At 33.4% G+C, this 21284-nt stretch overlaps 1 protein-coding gene across 14 annotated transcripts in view; it reads right to left on the reverse strand.

Moving 5' to 3' along the window:
* Positions 1-5348: 5348 nt before the first annotated feature.
* The window catches only part of LOC107981239 (zinc metalloproteinase-disintegrin-like batroxstatin-3), a 584695-nt gene continuing 568759 nt past the window's right edge, over positions 5349-21284 (reverse strand). For 13 of the 14 annotated variants that reach the window (XM_032601572.1, XM_031925266.2, XM_031925262.2 and 10 more), the window contains 2 exons: positions 8122-8374; positions 5349-6748 (listed from right to left, as the gene is read on the reverse strand). In XM_032601572.1, coding sequence (XP_032457463.1) covers positions 6389-6748; positions 8122-8374 — 613 coding nt within the window. In that variant the 3' untranslated portion in view covers positions 5349-6388. The remainder of the gene's footprint in view (positions 6749-8121; positions 8375-21284) is intronic. The other variant, XM_031925267.2, reaches the window with a different exon arrangement.

Raw genomic sequence — 21284 nt, forward strand, 5'->3', positions numbered from 1 at the left:
TTGGAGGGCACAATGATGAAATTCAGGCCCAGTTGATGCGAGGGGCGAGTAACCTCTTCCAAAGCGTACTCTACCGTCAATATACGACCTACTTTATTTAAACATACGATTAATGAATTGTTTATGAAAATCATGCCCGGTACTAAGTGATATTTTTGTTCATGGGGTCTCGATTAGCAAAATAGAACAGTGTATGGTGATCAGAGTCGAAGCTAATTATATTTTAAACCATCTGTCTTCTGTATAAAAGTAGGAATTTTGATGATTTCATCAGAATCAGTAGTGTTCGTTGCGAGTGCGTGAACTGCGCCTTTAGGCCCTATTAGTCGATTGATACACCAGGACAGATGACAACTGCCAAGAGATTATGCAGTTTTGAGGGCACAATAATGAAATTCAGGCCCAGTCGATGCGAGGGGCGAGTAACCTCTAACAAAGCGTACTCTACCGTCAATTATACCTACTATATTTAAACATACGATTAATGAATTGTTTATAAAAATCATGCCCGGTACTAAGTAATATTTTTGTTCACTGGGTCTCGATTAGCAAAATAGAACAGTGTATGGTGATCAGAGTCGGAACTAATTAAATTTTAAACTATCTGTCTTCTGCATAAAATTAGGAATTTTGATGATTTCACAAAATCAGTAGTGTTCGTTGCGAGTGCGTAAAGTGCGCCTTTAGGCCCTATTAGACGATTGATACACAAGGACAGATGACAACTGCCAAGAGATTATGCAGTTTGGAGGGCACAATGATGAAATTCAGGCCCAGTTGATGCGAGGGGCGAGTAACCTCTTCCAAAGCGTACTCTACCGCAATATACCTACTTTATTTAAACATACGAGTAATGAATTGTTTATAATAATCATGCCCGGTACTAACTGATATTTTTGTTCATTGCGTCTCGATTAGCAAAATAGAACAGTGTATGGTGATCAGAGGCGAAGCTAATTATATTTTAAACCATCTGTCTTCTGTATAAGAGTAGGAATTTTGATGATTTCATCAGAATCAGTAGTGTTCGTTGCGAGTGCGTGAACTGCGCCTTTAGGCCCTATTAGTCGATTGATACACCAGGACAGATGACAACTGCCAAGAGATTATGCAGTTTGGAGGGCACAATGATGAAATTCAGGCCCAGTCGATGCGAGGGGCGAGTAACCTCTAACAAAGCGTACTCTACCGCAATATACCTACTTTATTTAAACATACGAGTAATGAATTGTTTATAATAATCATGCCCGGTACTAACTGATATTTTTGTTCATTGCGTCTCGATTAGCAAAATAGAACAGTGTATGGTGATCAGAGGCGAAGCTAATTATATTTTAAACCATCTGTCTTCTGTATAAGAGTAGGAATTTTGATGATTTCATCAGAATCAGTAGTGTTCGTTGCGAGTGCGTGAACTGCGCCTTTAGGCCCTATTAGTCGATTGATACACCAGGACAGATGACAACTGCCAAGAGATTATGCAGTTTGGAGGGCACAATGATGAAATTCAGGCCCAGTCGATGCGAGGGGCGAGTAACCTCTAACAAAGCGTACTCTACCGTCAATTATACCTACTACATTTAAACATACGAGTAATGAATTGTTTATAATAATCATGCCCGGTACTAACTGATATTTTTGTTCATTGCGTCTCGATTAGCAAAATAGAACAGTGTATGGTGATCAGAGTCGGAACTAATTAAATTTTAAACTATCTGGCTTCTGCATAAAATTAGGAATTTTGATGATTTCATCAAAATCAGTAGTGTTCGTTGCGAGTGCGTAAACTGCGACTTTAGGCCCTATTAGACGATTGATACACAAGGACAGATGACAGCTGCCAAGAGATTATGCAGTTTGGAGGGCACAATGATGAAATTCAGGCCCAGTTGATGCGAGGGGCGAGTAACCTCTTCCAAAGCGTACTCTACCGTCAATATACGACCTACTTTATTTAAACATACGATTAATGAATTGTTTATGAAAATCATGCCCGGTACTAAGTGATATTTTTGTTCATGGGGTCTCGATTAGCAAAATAGAACAGTGTATGGTGATCAGAGTCGAAGCTAATTATATTTTAAACCATCTGTCTTCTGTATAAAAGTAGGAATTTTGATGATTTCATCAGAATCAGTAGTGTTCGTTGCGAGTGCGTAAAGTGCTCCTTTAGGCCCTATTAGACGATTGATACACAAGGACAGATGACAACTGCCAAGAGATTATGCAGTTTGGAGGGCACAATGATGAAATTCAGGCCCAGTTGATGCGAGGGGCGAGTAACCTCTTCCAAAGCGTACTCTACCGCAATATACCTACTTTATTTAAACATACGAGTAATGAATTGTTTATAATAATCATGCCCGGTACTAAGGGATATTTTTGTTCATTGGGTCTCGATTAGCAAAATAGAACAGTGTATGGTGATCAGAGTCGAAGGTAATTATATTTTAAACCATCTGTCTTCTGTATAAGAGTAGGAATTTTGATGATTTCATCAGAATCAGTAGTGTTCGTTGCGAGTGCGTAAAGTGCTCCTTTAGGCCCTATTAGACGATTGATACACAAGGACAGATGACAACTGCCAAGAGATTATGCAGTTTGGAGGGCACAATGATGAAATTCAGGCCCAGTTGATGCGAGGGGCGAGTAACCTCTTCCAAAGCGTACTCTACCGCAATATACCTACTTTATTTAAACATACGAGTAATGAATTGTTTATAATAATCATGCCCGGTACTAACTGATATTTTTGTTCATTGGGTCTCGATTAGCAAAATAGAACAGTGTATGGTGATCAGAGTCGAAGCTAATTATATTTTAAACCATCTGTCTTCTGTATAAAAGTAGGAATTTTGATGATTTCATCAGAATCAGTAGTGTTCGTTGCGAGTGCTTAAATTGAGACTTTAGGCTTTATTAGACGATTGATACACAAGGACAGATGACAATTGCCAAGAGATTATGCAGTTTAGAGGGCTCCATACCAAACCTGAGACCCAGTAGATGTGAGGTGTAAGTTAGATCTGCCAAAGAATTTTACAAGTCCATCTCTCCTACTTTATTCGAAAAAATTTATATACAAAAATCATGCCAGTTACTAAGTCATATTTTTGTTCACTGAGTCTCAATTAGCAAAATAGAACAGTGTATGGTGATCAGAGTCGGAACTAATTAAATTTTAAACTATCTGTCTTTCGCATCAAAGTAGTAATGTCGATGATCCCATCAAAATCAGTAGTGTTCGTTGCGAGTGCGTAAAGTGCTCCTTTAGGCCCTATGAGACGATTGATACACAAGGACAGATGACAACTGCCAAGAGATTATGCAGTTTGGAGGGCACAATGATGAAATTCAGGCCCAGTCGATGCGAGGGGCGAGTAACCTCTAACAAAGCGTACTCTACTGTCAATTATACCTACTTTATTTAAACTTACGATTAATGAATTGTTCATAAAAGTCATGCCCGGTACTAACTGATATTTTTGTTCATTGGGTCTCGATTAGCAAAATAGAACAGTGTATGGTGATCAGAGTCGAAGCTAATTATATTTTAAACCATCTGTCTTCTGTATAAGAGTAGGAATTTTGATGATTTCATCAGAATCAGTAGTGTTCGTTGCGAGTGCGTAAACTGCGACTTTAGGCCCTATTAGACGATTGATACACAAGGACAGATGACAGCTGCCAAGAGATTATGCAGTTTGGAGGGCACAATGATGAAATTCAGGCCCAGTTGATGCGAGGGGCGAGTAACCTCTTCCAAATCGTACTCTACCGTCAATATACGACCTACTTTATTTAAACATACGATTAATGAATTGTTTATGAAAATCATGCCCGGTACTAAGTGATATTTTTGTTCATGGGGTCTCGATTAGCAAAATCGAACAGTGTATGGTGATCAGAGTCGAAGCTAATTATATTTTAAACCATCTGTCTTCTGTATAAAAGTAGGAATTTTGATGATTTCATCAGAATCAGTAGTGTTCGTTGCGAGTGCGTAAAGTGCTCCTTTAGGCCCTATTAGACGATTGATACACAAGGACAGATGACAACTGCCAAGAGATTATGCAGTTTGGAGGGCACAATGATGAAATTCAGGCCCAGTTGATGCGAGGGGCGAGTAACCTCTTCCAAAGCGTACTCTACCGCAATATACCTACTTTATTTAAACATACGAGTAATGAATTGTTTACAATAATCATGCCCGGTACTAAGTGATATTTTTGTTCATTGGGTCTCGATTAGCAAAATAGAACAGTGTATGGTGATCAGAGTCGAAGCTAATTATATTTTAAACCATCTGTGTTCTGTATAAAAGTAGGAATTTTGATGATTTCATCAAAATCAGTAGTGTTCGTTGCGAGTGCGTAAAGTGCGCCTTTAGGCCCTATTAGACGATTGATACACAAGGACAGATGACAACTGCCAAGAGATTATGCAGTTTGGAGGGTACAATGATAAAATTGAGGCCCAGCCGATGCGAGGGGCGAGTAACCTCTAACAAAGCGTACTCTACCGTCAATTATACCTACTACATTTAAACATACGATTAATGAATTGTTTATGAAAATCATGCCCGGTACTAAGTGATATTTTTGTTCATTGGGACTCGATTAGCAAAATAAAACAGTGTATGGTGATGAGAGTCGAAGCTAATTATATTTTAAAACATCTGTCTTCTGTATAAGAGTAGGAATTTTGATGATTTCATCAGAATCAGTAGTGTTCGTTGCGAGTGCGTAAACTGCGCCTTTAGGCCCTATTAGACGATTGATACACCAGGACAGATGACAACTGCCAAGAGATTATGCAGTTTGGAGGGCACAATGATGAAATTCAGGCCCAGTTGATGCGAGGGGCGAGTAACCTCTTCTAAAGCGTACTCTACCGTCAATATACCTACTTTATTTAAACATACGATTAATGAATTGTTTATAAAAATCATGCCCGGTACTAAGTGATATTTTTGTTCATTGGTACACAAAGACAGAGGACAAGTGCCTAGGGATTGTGCAGTTTGGACGGCACAATGCCGAACTTCAGGCCTAGTAGATATGAGGTGTAAGTTCGCTCTGCAAAAGCGTACTATACCGTCAATTATACCTACTTTATTCGAGAATACGAATTATGAATTATTTCTAAAAATCATGCCCGGTACTAAGTGATATTTTTGTTCACTGGGTCTCGATTAGCAAAATAGGATGTAGTGTTTGGCGATCCAGAGTCAGTAATAATTCGTTTTTTAACTATTTGCCTTTTGCATTGAATTGGGAACGTAGATGATTCCATTAAAATCAGTATAGTGTTCGTAACTATTGCGTTGGTAATAGCGCGATGTTTCTTTTGTATATATAAATAAATATATGATCCAATTCACGTACAAAAAATGACAAGTACTGCGAGGATTTTGGTGGAACAAGCGCCTCTTTTTCACACGTGTTTGTCGCTCTTCCTTTATATGTCTTTACTTGATCTGTCGTGTTCATTTACGTGCGTGCAGAACTTTATAGAAAAATCATATTAAAATAATTGTCTTTTTAGGGCTTACAATAACGGATATTGCAATAATATTCTCAAGACAAATAGTCTTATTCTTAGGTATTATAGCTAATTTTAACGAAATAGTGATCGACGAAATTTTCGAACAAGGTGCAGGAGCCTGTCTACAATGGTTTCTGTTCCGTTGTTCTGTGTTCTGTTTCCTTGTTTTGTTGTGGTACGTGAAGTTAGTAGCATAAATATAATTGGCTGATTATCTTAGATTAACTCCGTGTTTAAGGATTCAGCTAATCAGAACAATGGAAGGGATCTTATTGTATAGACAGGATTTCAAACAGCTGTTAGTGTAACAAAAACAACATTGATAAAGACGTATACACATACACAGTATATCATTGAAAATAAAATTTGTGTATATTCTAAATATTTAATATGATAATATGATTAGAGTGAGTCAATGGCTTGAGTTGATAACTCTTTAAAAAAGAAAATAATATTTGTAGAATTTCATATATTGGAACAAAAGCTCTTCAGATAAGTATATTTATTGCTACATTTATGGACAATAATTATCAATTTTAAGAAATCCTTACTTTGTGGAAAATATTATTTTACAGGTAACTATTCAAGTTTGATGAAATTATTTTAATGGTTTCACAGAAAGTTTATTTCCAATCAAAAGGTAACAAATGAAATTTTGGAATAATTATTTTGAAGAAATATAAATTAATCTAAGTTATTTACTTTGATATATTAATAATGTAATAATATATCATTTTTTGTATGCTGATTTAAGCAGAGTTCTCAAGTAAAATAAATAAGGAAATTGTAAAACATTTGCGTAACGGTTTTAATTTTTTGCTTTTTAACTTGACTATTCTAATTATTCTAAATGCTTACCTTTGATATCTTCCTTGATGATTTCAAAATACTTTGTTACAAATTTTTCCACTGCTTTATAGCTTGAAATATGCCAGTTTTTGTAAATTCCAAGTACTATGCTTTTAATTTGATCAACTTGCAGTTTGGGTTCTTCAGTCGTTTCTGAGATTATTCTATTAATTTTTAAAAATTCAATAAATATTCTATAAAATTCATTGTCATAAGCTAACCCTTTTTCAAAATTATTATTAGTCTTTCGTTGGCATTTTCCATGAAATTCTGACGGTAACATTTTTTCTGTCAATGTTTTGAACTCAATTAGTTTTCTGGCAATAATGTTTGATGTTGATAGATTTTGATACTAGAAAAAATGAATTCTTTTATCATTTTACAAATTGAAAAATCAAATATTTTAGAACTAATTATTAAAGTAAGATACATAAAGTTGACTGACTAGTAAACACAAGTAAATATCATGCCACAGTCATCTCTTTCTGCCGGAGTCTCAAGAGTGTATATTAATAATATATGCTCTTGAGCATAATGATATAGCGCGTGAAATTGTTTTATATGTTATAGAACATTTCTTATAGTCGTATGTGCATAGTATAATCAATCAAGATTTGACTATCAATTACTAAAAAATATAACAATAAATAAATAAAAATTTACATAATTAATATAAATAGAGTTCTTTTCTATTTAATAGTCTATTTTAACAGTGCGATCATTATGATAAAAATCTTCTTTCACACTAAGTATATACAATTTGTATTTTATTTCACAAGAACAATTATATTCATCTTTCAAAATCTAATAAAAATAAATAAACCTATTATATTAGACATAAAATATATATGATTTTTGTATGGAATTTTAAGGCTGTGGCAGTTAGTGTATTAATATGTACAGAAATAGATATTTTAAAAACTTTTAATTCATTTTTTGAGCTTTTTTTGTGGCATTTCTAACCTGAAATGTCTATAATTTGAAACTGTTAAATCTGCATTGTCTAAATTTAGTGTGTACATCTAAAAAACATATGAATTAATAAAATGGTTTCAAATTAAGTTAATTAATTTGCTTGATAAAAAATCTGCATATGTAAACTTGGATCCGGCTTTTCATTATTTGGGTGCAAATTTTTTGAAACGACTTTGCAGGCAAAGTTTTTTTATAATACTGTATAGTAATTGATATTCAAATATTGAATCAATTGAAAGCTTTGAGGATAAACCGACTGTTTGCATTGGCATGGTATATGATACATTTAACTTTATCTATAAAAAAGGACTTGTAACAATTACAAAACTATTATACGGGTAGCATTTAATAAAAGGTATATATATAGATAAACAAAAATGGAAAATGAATTTATAAACTAAACATTTTAATGCGAATAAATTCAAAATTTAATAACAATACCTATAATAGTCATTATTTATTACTTAACGGCAAGATTTAAGTAATTTATCATGTCAATTTATGACATGATCAATTTTTAACAACTTATGAAAGAAAGAGATACCGATAGACTGTTATAAGCCACCTTTTTTATTTTGTACGTTAAAATAAGTGTAAAATCATAAATATAAGATTAAACTGATATAACTTTCTATGCGCATATTATAATTAAATCTTACCTTAGTGGGAATAACACTCAATATGTCCCAAATTATATTCTTTTCCATGAGGGTAAATAAATAAGTTAAAAAAAGATAAAAATATAGTTACCTGAATCGGTTTTAATTGTCTTTTATGTAAATGTTTTGCATCATTGCATGTCTTACATTCACAAAGTAAATTATTACTTTCGAAATAATCATTACTGTAAACACAGGTGATTTCTTCGCCTTTTTGTATTTTTCTTTTCGAACTGAGATACATGATTCCTTCAACATTTGATGTATAACTACAATTAGCATTACAGTCATGGTTCACTAAAGCGATTGGTCCGAGTAATACTACATAGGTTTTCTTCCTACAACTATACATGATAGAAAAATCATTTCCTTCTTTAGATAATTTTTTCTCTTCTTCTAAAGTTAATGGGGTATACAAACCCGTTAATTCGATTTTCATATTTTTTTTAATCAATGTTTTAGCTGTAATCTTAGTTTGTCGTTCAAAACTTGAGTATTGAAATGTTTCTTGAACTGTATTTACTAAATTATTAGGATCAATTAATTCTAAATACTTATGTAAACTATCTTTGAAATCGTTCGAGTATAAATAAGAAACTTCTGGTAAATTTTTATTTATCAAAGTAAAAAATGTAGATATTGTACTGTCATAATCAACTTTTTCAAGAAACTCTTTTATAGTTTTAATGATATCCTGACTGTCATCCTTAAAAAGGTTTTTAACATTTATGTCATCAATTTTTTTTGTTTCAAATCCTAAATATGTATCTATAATTAAAAATTTGGTAATATCATCTATAAGAGAGATTTCTTTAAATTGCAACATTTTGAAAAAGATGATGTACTCGTATAGTAATTAGTTTTCTATAGCGTTAGAAGTAAAATACTATAAAGTCTAGAATTGATTATAAATTATTTCCAGGATCCTAGAAGTTGTTTTCATGATCCCAGAAGTAAAATATTATAAACCCTCGGATGAATTATAATTATTTCCGGGATCCTAGAAGTTTATCATTAGAGCCTAGAAAAGTTGCAAATTATTTCTGGGATCCCAGAAAAAATTGCAAATTCTTTCTGGGATCCCAGAAAAATGATATCCCAGAAGATCACCTTGTAGATATATATATATATATATATATATATATATATATATATATATACTAGTGGGGCTCCGCCCCCCTGCTCGTTTCGCTCGCCAACCCCCTATTGTAGTTTCTGTGTGATTTTATCTTCAAAATTTTATTTTCATGAACTGATAATTATGTTCTGGATGGTTGAAAATGATCGATCTTATTGTATAAGAAAACCTGTTACTGGAAGTAAAAGTATTGTTTAACATTGAACTTCTACTATTAATGGCATTTAAAATAGTTTTAGCTAGTTTTTGAAGTTTTCTGACGCTTGAAATTCATCATTTGAATTTATATATATATTTTTTTTTAAATTAATTTTAATTTTTTTTAATGTTCTTAATGTTTAAATCTTTGTGCCGCAAAAGGCATCTATAAAATGATTGACTTTATAAAATTCGAGTTGCGCGCCATTGGGAGACGTGAGGTGATCCTGAAAATTAAATTATTTGCGGGTACTGTGGGAATCGTACCCGCAAATAATTTGATTTATAATATATGAATAAGATGATCGTTTGGAAAATCCCCCAAGGATTTTTATTCGTAAGTATTTTTATTCACATTTTATATTTGCAAACAATTGGTTATTGTTATTAATTAACACAATGTATTATTTTCAGTTATAGTTCCAGTAGACTTTGTAAATATATTGTGCGTTGTAAATATTTGTGTAGAGTAAGACATTTTTTATGTATAAAAATTAATAAATTAAATAAATAATACTACCTGCTTCATTAATTAATGTATGTAACATGTAAGAAAACATTTAAAAAACATTTATAATAAATAGTTTTTTATTTTTTACTTTCTTATCTATCTAAGTGTATATATACATATTCAAATTTTTCTCAAAATTATTAATTCATATCATTAACTTTAATTTTTTTTAACTTAATTGATTTTTTAGTTTATATAAAAGTTAATTCATATAGTCTTTGTATAAAGATTGATTCGTACAGTCGTCTTTGTTTAGATACATTTTTAATGTCCTGACCGTTTTTGACGGTCTTGACGTCAAAGGAGAATATAGTGGATTGCGCATGTGCCTGCCGCTGAGTAAAATCAAAATTTACCACTCAAATTTAAATAGTGTAATTTTCGTTTGGAAAAAAATTATAAACATATTTTTTACCATTGAATAATTATTTATAAATTGTTGCTGCTGAGCGAGTTAACGCGAGCCATTCGGATGATATGAAATAATTATTTCGTTATTGTAAAATTGTTTTTTTAATTTATAAATAATTATTTGATAGTAAAAAACTGTATTAATTAATAATAAAAAAATGTATTTATAAACTTTTTTAAACGGCAATTACACTATTTAAATTTGCGCGGCAAGTTTTGGCTTACCGCGCAAGATCGTCAAATACGGTCACGACATTAGCAATTGTAGTTCGGTGTACTTTAAAATTTGTTTTTTTACTGTTCAAAAAAAATCTTGATTGCATTGAGATATTTCGATTGCATTGCATATTGCAAGTTGAAAATTTGCCTGGTATATTTATTTTCGTCAAAGTTTTTTCTTCTGAAATATTGTCACGTGACCGGTCCGGTAAGATGTATTATACGCCAATAGTTACAGCAGTTAATCTCTATTTTACCGACATTTGTCTACTCTTGCTACTCAGTGATACTTTTGTTATTTACGTTTGATCCTGTGATAACATCTTATACTTAATTTGTATATATACTTAATTTGTATATACATTGGACTGTTAATGCGGCCTTATTTTACTACGCAATAGCGTTGTGAAAGTATGACGGTCTCAAGCCCGATAACGCAGAGAGCAGTCATGTTATTTGGTGGGGGGGTGGTGGGGGGCGGTGGGGGTGGTTGGGGGTGGTGGGGGGGTTTTTGAGATTTTCGAAAATAACAGAAAAATGAAAGAATTTTACGTGTTTTGGTGGGGGGGCCAAGGTGGGGGGGTGGTGGAGGGGTGGTGGGGGGTAGTGGGGGGGTGGTGGGGGGGGAGTCTTGCCAAAATGACTATATAATATAGGAAGATATATATATACACACACTATATGTATAGTATATATGAATATGTAAATTTTCAAAAACTTTTTAATATGCGGACAAAAATAGTATTTTGTGTACTAAGGGCGTAGAGTGGGCTTTTTTAGGCTGAGTGTGGAGTTTGCAGTACGAGTCAATGCGAGTCAACCGGAGCCAAAGGCGAGAGGGTTTACGAGCCGTAGACGAGTACTGCAACCACATGAGGCCAAAAAGACCACTTAGCCCTTGGTGCACACCATATTTTTTGTAACGCATGTACTGATTTCCGCGTTTATGCACACGCACACACACATATGAACATAATCATATACACACACACATATACGTATATTTGATGTAAACTACTGACCATTTTCTTTAAAAAATGTTAGCGGGCGTTTTTAATTTTTGCTTCATCCTAGAGAAAGCTTTGTAATAGTAACATTTTGAGTTTCTTTAAAACTTCCAGTAAATACTTTTTGGTATGTTAAATGTTCAAATCAAGTGTTTTTAGAAAATGTCTGTATGGATATGTGTGTGTGCGTGTGTGTGTGCCGTAATATTTCTGGGACTACTCCGTCAATATCAATAAAATTTGACACGCAGATATATTTTTGGATTCTAAATTCGGGAAAAACAGTTAATTTTTATTTTCTCAACTATATTTTTTTATGGCCATTTTTTGATTTTTGGAAAACCCTATTTTGCGTTTTTTTCAATCATCCCATTGTTACAAACAATTCAGCTATAATGCATTTGACAGAGAATAAAACTACTTTTCCTCGTTTGGTGCTCGGGATCGACCGCTTTGTTCGGCAGATAAAATGAAAATAGTGATTTTTTTTTAAAAATTCATATCTCTGAAACTCCTATGGTTCGTAAGATATCAAGTTTTCCATTTTTTTCTTGAAAATTTTTTAATTTCTTATATCTCTAAAACAATGTAGTCGAATGCTTCAATTTTATTTGGCGATTCACTATAAAAAAAGCTATCTGCTGCTGAATTTTTAAACGATTTCGTCGAGTGGTTTTCAACTAAAGAGCTAAAATGTAAAAATCGTTTTCTCGAAAATTGCGCGAGCTACATATCTAATTAATAGCCTGTTGTTTTGATATATATAATAAAAAAATAAAGGGGTCTGCAAACTTTTGGACAATGAACCATCCAAAACTTATATTAAATTATGTATCAAAAACTGCCTCATGCATTAGCAAGCAGATATATAGATATATTAAAACAATATTTTATTTATTAGACCTATACATTTAGTTGGAGGAAGCTACGTGCCATTGCATTGGTAGCGGTTTTTTTTTGTAACACAAGCACGATTTTCGCGTTTTTCGTACCTATTAAGCGAGCGTAAATTTAATTCGTTAAAATTTAATTTGTTTTGAGTATTTTTGATTAGCGGGAGAAATGGCCATTCCCTCCCGCTGCGGCAGGAAAGAATTATTCTGTCCGGCAGCAACGGGAGGAAATGATTCCCCCCCCCCCCCCCAAAATGAAGAGCTTGCCATTCATTAATTATCAGATTATTAATTGAAATAATCGACGTTAAATGCAAAAAATTTGTTTCATTTAGCAGTATTTCTACCAGGTTAGTTTTTAAACTAAAAGAAATATTCTTCATGTATAGACGATACACGCATATGTATACGTATAATTGAGGGACATCAAGTGGCGCGGTAGCGTCACAAAGGCGAGTTTGAGGAGGCGAAGCTTTGGCGTCCGTGACACTATTTACTTCTATATAGATGTTCGGATTTTTCATTATACAAAAAAAATACTTATCATTATGTTAGTAAGTTTTTTTGCCTTATTAGAATGTTTTCTGAGCTAAACTATGATTTCCAACAAAAATATTAGTGAAAAGGCTGCTTATTTTTATATTAAGTGACCGTATAATACACAAATGCTAAAATCACGTTTTTCTTCTTCAGTCCAAAATGTGTTAGAACCGTTAAGTTAGCCGCAAAAAGTGTTAGGACCGTGAAGTTGGCCGCAAAGCTATATACTGATGGGAATTGCTTCCTCAAGAAAATATAATAATATATTACGATATTTAGAATTAAGAGGTTGCCGGTGCATACTCTGCGTCTCAGAACAGTTACTAGGTAGCCAGGGTAGCCGATGACGATGTGCAGGTAGTTCACACTGTAATTTTTGGTCTCTAGGTGTAAAAATGATTTGGACGCGATGTATAGGTGTACAGGGTGGCCGATGACGTGGTCTAGGTAGCGCGATCCATGGTTTTTTGTCTCTAGGTCTAAAAATCATTCGAGGAAGGTGTCTAGGGGTACAACAAGGTGGCCGAAGACGACGTCCAAATAACTAAATAGTTCGCACCGTGGTTGTTGGCGTTTAGGTGTAAAAATCATTCAAGAACGGTGTCTAGGTGTACAAGGTAACCGAGGACGAGGTCTAAGTGGCGCGCTCTGTGGTTTTTTGTGTCTAGCTGTTAACATCATTCGAGGAAGGTGTCTAGGTGTACAAGATGGACGATGACGAGGTCCAGGTGGTGCGCTCTGTGATTTTTGGTGTCTAGGTAAAAAAAATAATTTAAGGGCAGTATCTAGGTGTAAAAGATGGCTAATGGTGAGGTCTAGGTGACGAGTGACAATTCTTATATTTGTCAAAGTTCATTGTGACTTAACAAATGCTGTAGCAAATGTAATAATTGTAACCATAGATTAAAAAAGTAATGAGGTCAATGAAAAATAGTCAAGTTTTAAATATATAAATAATATAGATAATTTAACAATGAAATCTGTGACTTGCCTTGCCCGATTCATGTTTTTGATTAGAGAACAACTAAAATTTCCTTTTATATGTTATATCTAATTTATCAATAGTTTAACTTCGTACATACATCATATTAGTACTTATAATAAAGTTTTTGAGTATGCAAAAGTCGATATAAATGTTTAAAAAAATAATTGTTGTTTGTGTTATCTACATTGATAATATATCATTGTATCAAAATAACTATTTTATAAGTTCACGTACACAAATAAGTTACTAATAGACAATACCATAAGTAAAATGAATCGAGCATGGCAAGTTACAGTGTCCATTGTTAAATTATTTATCTTCTTATATTATATAGTTGTAAGCGTGATTTTAATTTCAAATCCCCTCACCCCCTCCACCCTCCTTCGTCACCCGACACCCCCTCTCCCTTCCCTCCACCTTCCCTCTACCCCCTCCACTAAATAACGCAAAATTGTTTTAAAATTTACGTTATTCCAAGACTTAAAATCCTTTCCACCCTCCTTCAGCTCCCTCCACCTCCTCCGTTACCCCTTCACTAACCCCTTCACTTCCCTCTACTTGCCTCCACTTCCCCTTCACTTCCTCTCCATTTTTCCTCCACTTCCCCTCCACTTTTCTCTTTAGAGTATGTCATTTTAAACTTTGAGAAGTGAAACATTCTAAGGATTTTTTGTAAGACAGAAGACTGTAACTCAGCGTACCTCGCGCAGATCACTGCAGGCCGACGAAGGCTTCAGCATCAAAGTGATCAGCGGAAATTTAACCTTCTACTAGCTGTTAGATAAGTACCCGGATGATCTGACGGACGAGTACTCGTGACAAGACATACGACGATCTGCCGCTTCAGCAAATGGCGGCGCGTCACCACCGATCAAGGTCGGCAATTCGAGTCATACCTTTTCGAATTTCTTAGCCAATTAACCGGTACGACTCACCTGCGAATGATCGCTTATCACCCGCAAGCAAACAGCATGGTGAACGACTCCGCCGCCATCCGATGCGAGCAAGACGTGGAAGCAGGTTCTGACTAGCGTCATCCTAGGCATACGGGCCGCGTGGAAGGACGACCTCACAGCTATCTCGCCAGAACTTGTTTACGGTAGACCTCTGCGTTTACCTAAAGAGTTTCTTGCTTCCGACGAACGCCACAGCGAAGATCTGGCGTTTCTTCTCAGGCAGCTGCAAGAATACTTGCAACAGCTAAGACCAGCTGCATTCATACGTCATGACGCTTGAAAAACTCGCTCCAGATGCCATGCGACAGACCGTTTCAAGTTGTTAGCCACAGCGACAAAACATTTATTGTCAACGTGCATGGCAAAGACACGACGGTTTCCATCGACAGGCGAAAACCTGCCTATACCTAGGAAGAAGGCAACTTAAGCAGCCAATTGCTTTCAATGACACCAACACCGCTACTTCCATCCAACATGCCCACCGAGCAAACACCGACACCACCAACATCCCAGAGGCTGACGAGCCAACAAGCATCCGACCAGAACGCATGGTCAGGGATAATCGTAGAGATACAAGGTCAATATAATGACAGAAATATTGATTAAGATAAAGATGGACAATAGATATGTATCCCTATAGTATGACATAAAATAAGACGGAAACTAAGTTGGAGTTGGAAATCAAGGGGCGCGGCAGCAAGTATACGTTTTATACACTATGCCATCGGGAGCGAAAGGCGACCTATTATACTTTGAATTTGCTAAATAACCTATTTACGTTTGACAAATTCTGTATATATTTTATTCGATCTCCTGTTTATGTTTATATACAAGTATACGATTTCAAATATTTTCATAAGATCTTTTTAATTACCATATTATTTTGTTAAGAAAATTGCTCGTTTGTAAAATAATTAAGTTTGAAAATTGATTTTACGAAAAAAATTAATTTTTCGCCTCTCCGATTCTCTATTTTTTTTTCTTTTAGTCAGTCATAGCTATAGATACACATACAATTCTTTAATATTACAAAAGCTACTTGATAGATATTACCAATTTAAAAAAATTTAAATCATATGTCCTGATGACTCATCTATTGTATTATAGATGTAAAAAAGCTTAATTGCTGTACACCCAACGGTTTTTTTAAATGAATTTTAAATTTTGAATAAAAAAACGGTCGCGCTATGTCTTATCAGGTTAGGTTGATTGATCAGCCTATGCGAGTAAACACTCTACGCGGAGCGCGAGTGCTTGAGTTTTTTTCTCATCACACGGCTTATACAGTTACATGCATTTTTGAAGCCAAAATAATCTTATTCTAGGAAGATAATGATTCAGTGCAAGCCTAGCTGAGCTGATCGAGTAGCAGAACAGTCAATATTCCAATCAGAATTCAGCAGATGTGGATAAAGAAGTCTTACTTATATACTTATTCAGACACCAGCTTCGTTTTTCTGTTTTTTTAATCGTTCCCTGGATTTTTCAACTCTATATGGTTATATTTATAGCGTTTATTGAAAACAACTTGGTTTTCCTCCTAGCAAATACTTTCTCTGTTTGTTATTAACAATATTAACGGCGAATTCATATTTTTTTTTAAATATCTCAAAAACTACTGCACCTGCAAAAAAATCATCGTGATTGAAAGTTGCTTAAAATATTGAAGTGCATAAATTATCATCTGACGTATTTTCGCGTAGAAGTAGTTATTGCAAAAATGTAACTCCTAGCATCGTGTCCCTAAAATTTTTCAACTAGATATTGTTGTAATCGAGCAGCTTTATTACAAATAATTTGGTTTTCCAGCTGTCAAATATTTTTTTTATTCATTATTAAAAATAATAATGGTCAAAATGTGTTTTTTTTAACAATAACTCAAAAACGACTGCTCTTATTACAAATAAAGTTATTAAAACTTGTTGAAGACAAAGTGCATAAAGTATTATGAAATTACAGATTAAAAAACAACTGAGATCAATTAAAAAAAGTCAAGTTTATAATCATATTATTTTATTTATAATACGACTAACAAAAAATCATTATGTTTAAATAAGGGCTCAGTCAAATGATTGATAATTCAAACTTAAATAATATATTGATCAATTACAAACAACTTTTAAGATACTTATTACGTAACTTGCCATGCCCTTTACATTTTGTTTATGGTGTTGTCTAATTGTAAGTGTAACTTTCCGCATATTTCATTTGTGTACATAAACTTATAAAATTGTTATTTCAATAAAATTAAATATTTTAAACGTAAAAGTATGTACCACGAACAAATTATAAGAAGCATGGCAAGTTACGTAGTAAGCATCTTGAGAGTTGTTTGTAATTGATCAATATATTACTTAAGTTTAAATTACCAATCATTTGACCGAGCTCTTAATTAAACATAATGATTTTTCGTTAGTCGTATTATAAATAGAAAAATATGATTGTAAACTTGACTTTTTTAAATTGATCTTAGTTGTTTTTAATCTGTAATTTCATAGTAAAAATAATTATTGACATTCATGATGATACGCAAAACATCAAACGCGCCTAATCTTTTTACTTTGGTTAAGTTTTTTTTTTAGAGATTTCATGTCTTTTTGAGAGTACTTATTAAGGTATGTACCTTAAATTTGTTCTAAAAATAAAATACATGATGATGGGGTTCGGGTAGTGCACACTGAAATTTTTATTACGGGAATATCGATATCTTTCGTGTATCGGTATCCAGGTGCATGAGGTCGCCGATGACAGGGTCTTGTTGATGCGCTTTATAGCTTTTGATGTCTAAAGTCAGTTTTTACACTTAGACAATGAAAGCTATGGAACGCACTACCTCGATCGCGTCATTGTCAACCGCATGTATATGGATAGTAAACATAACTGATTTGAACATTTTTTGCACAAAGAAGTACGCTGGCCACTGCCTGACTTTGTTATCGGTCACCCTAGACCGTATTCATGGCCGATATTGACATGTGGATACAAAAATCTACTGCGCGGAAAATATCGTCGCTCCCTACGAAGAGTAGCTCTGTTCAAATTTCCCGTCATAAGTTGAACAACTTATTTGACGCACGCTAGACTAGCACCACTCAAAATTTCCTGCGAAGACTAGCACAACTCGCGCATTTGGCACGAAAACTAGCACAACTCAAACTTTAAACAACCATTTTAATATTCACAATTTACAACTTTTTACCGAATTTAAATTGTTTTCCCAGATACAATAATTTTTTACAAACATTTTTTTAAATTGTTAAATTTCTTTAAAAATTTCCGAAACTTTTTAAAACTTTGAAGTTTGTCTGTCTTTGTCCAAAATTTTCATGAACTTAACCAACCCAATAATCCAATAAAAACGTAAAATACTACCAAACCGTTCCACTAAATACCAAACTGTTCCACTCTTCGCGGCAAATCGTGAGTTGTGCTAGTTTTCATTAGAAAATTCGAACTGTGCTAGTCTTCGTAGGGAGCGACGATATATCGACAGCCTCGTCATCGAAGACCCTTGGTATCTAGACATCGAGCGTGACTGGCTACCGCGAAACGATATTTGCATGTATGCACAAAAAGTCACGAAATCCACTTTCTAAGCCCCGTCATTAGTGACCCCGAATACTCAGAAAGTTTGTGCAGCAACAGTGCGGCAGCTGTTCAAAAACATAACCTTAAATTCCAAGCAGACAATGTAAACACATTTACTCTGCGCAACTTATAGAAATCTGTGGGAAAGCAATACCCAACTGTATTACTTATAGAAATCTGTGAGAAAGCGATACACAACTGTATTACACATAATAGCTTGTACAGCCAACTCCACGGTCTTGCCACTTTTAGGCTAGAAAGCCAACTTCACAGTCCTACCACACTGGAGAAAAAAGTAGAGCTACTGTTTTGAGCATTCCTGATATAAAAAATCGTTTATTATTAAACAAAACGGCTTTTTAACAAATATTTTTATTGAAAATTATAGTTTAGCTTAGAAAATGTACTAATAAGCCAAAAAAACTTACGAACAGTAACGATAAGCATTTCTTTCTGTCTCATGAAAAATCCGAACAGCTATATAGAAGTAAATAGTATTACGGGCGCCGCGGCTTCGTCTACTTCTCAAACTCGCCTTCGTGGCGCTACCGCGCCACTTGATCTAAAGCATTTTAGTGCAGGTGTAGAAGATTTTGCAAAAATCAAACCGAAAGTTTTAAGTATGCTATGCTGTAATTCAAATTTAATTTTTTTTTAAACATTTCTTTATAAGTTTATTTGAAACTCATTAGAAGGTTATGAAATTTGTTTAAAAAAACACCTTTTACAAAGTAAAATGTTGACAACTATAAGTTTTGTACCCATCCTTACCATTCTGTACCTTAGTATTATAATTATGATTTCTCCTTTAAAATGTTATGCAATCCTTAAAGAAATTGTCTAATGTTTATAGCTTACAAAAGTTTTTCAGTATTTTCATCAATATACGCTAATGAATGTAGTGAAATCAGTTTTAAAAAAGTCAAGTGTTGAAACCCACACAGCATGAAATATTTCCGAAATATTTCGGAAATATTGGAACGAAATATTTGAAATCTTCCAGGAATCTTTCGACGAAATATTTCTGAAATAATGTTATGTCCCTCGAATTCCTATATTGAAATATTTTTTTAAAGAATTCAGAAATATTTCTGAAATTTTTCACGAAATATTTCAGAAATATTACTGCAATAATATCATTTCATAAAATGCCCCGCCTTGCAAATCTCTCATGAAATATTTCTGAAATGTTTCTAAATTATTTTGTGGCACGCAGTCTCCTGGGATTTGTATTTGAAATAATTCTGGAATATTTAAGCAAGCTTCCGTAACATATTTCTTTAAAATATTTCTGATTTATTTCTGAATTATTTCAGTGTTTAATATTTACTGGAAAATTTTCAGTATAATAATTCCGGAATATTCCAGAAAACTTCCATAAAAATTTCTTTAAAATATTTCTGAATTATTTCGTAATTCTTTCAGTGTTTAATATTTACTGGAACATTTGCAGTAAAATAATTCCGGAACATTCAAGAAAGCTTTCATAAAATATTTCTTTCCTAGATTTGAGAAACACTTCTGAAATGTTTCTAAGTTTAATAATCGCTATAAGTTACTAGTAAAATGATTCAGAAATATTTCTGAAAAATTTAATAAAATATTTCACCTGAAATAATTCAGAAATATTCCACATATCTTCCGTGAAATATTCTTCAAATGTTCCCGAATTGCTTGAAGGTACAGTCGCCGGACACAATAACTTTGCTTTACGCGCCACAACATGGCGGCGGGTCTCTTGTTAATTGGACTCCTTAGATCGGTCATGACTGTCAGGAAAGCGATATCTGACGTCATGACCGTCCTAACCTTCTTTTTCTTTTTATGGCCGTGGTTCGCTGTCTATGCGACTGCGAATCCGATGCGCCACCTTGTTCTGAAAGCCCAATCAACAAGAGACCCGCCGCCATGTTGTGGCGCGTAAAGCAAAGTTATTGTGTCCGGCGACTGTACCACGATACCGTGAATATATCTTATTATATATATATATATACATATATATATATATATATATATATATATATATATATATAATTATAGTAAATACACAAACAGTTTGTATCTTTGCTTTTACGCCATCGGCTTTCGTAAACTAGTTAATGTTAGTAATATTAAACTTTTGGATCAAATTATACGAAAAATAATTGAAATCATGTAAGCGGATAAACTGTTAATTCGTTAATTCGAACCCCTTTTGTTTTTGAATATAAAGAATAACTCCACAGTTTGACAGCAGGTACAAACACATAATTGATCCAGTGTGAATTCATGCGCAGGCAGCTAGAGTTAAAATTTATTTTAAGAATTCCAATAAAATATTAAAGAATTATTTCATAAATATTTCAAGAAATATTCTATTGGAATACTGCATAAATAATCATATAAAAGATTGCGAGACAAATGTATGGAATAATTCTGAAATCTTTCAAGAAATATCCAAAATTTATTTGAAAAGTTCCAATAAAATATTAAAGAATTATTTCATAAGTATTTCATGAAATGTTCCATTGGAATATTTCCGAACTAATTACATGATAGTTTTCGAGACATATGTATGGAATAATCCTGAAATATTTCAAGAAATATCCAAAATTTATTTGAAAAGTTCCAATAAAATATTAAAGGATTATTTCATAAATATTTTAAGAAATATTCCATTGTAATAATGAAGGAATAATTATGTAAAAGTTTACAAGATATATCTATGAAATATTTCATAAATTTTTTGATAAATGTTTAAAAATTCGTTACAAAAGTTCCAAAGAAATGTTTAAAAAAGATTCCAAAAATCTTCCGCAAAATATTTCA

The sequence above is a fragment of the Nasonia vitripennis genome (assembly GCF_009193385.2).
Source record: "Nasonia vitripennis strain AsymCx chromosome 2 unlocalized genomic scaffold, Nvit_psr_1.1 chr2_random0008, whole genome shotgun sequence".
Classification (NCBI taxonomy): domain Eukaryota; kingdom Metazoa; phylum Arthropoda; class Insecta; order Hymenoptera; family Pteromalidae; genus Nasonia; species Nasonia vitripennis.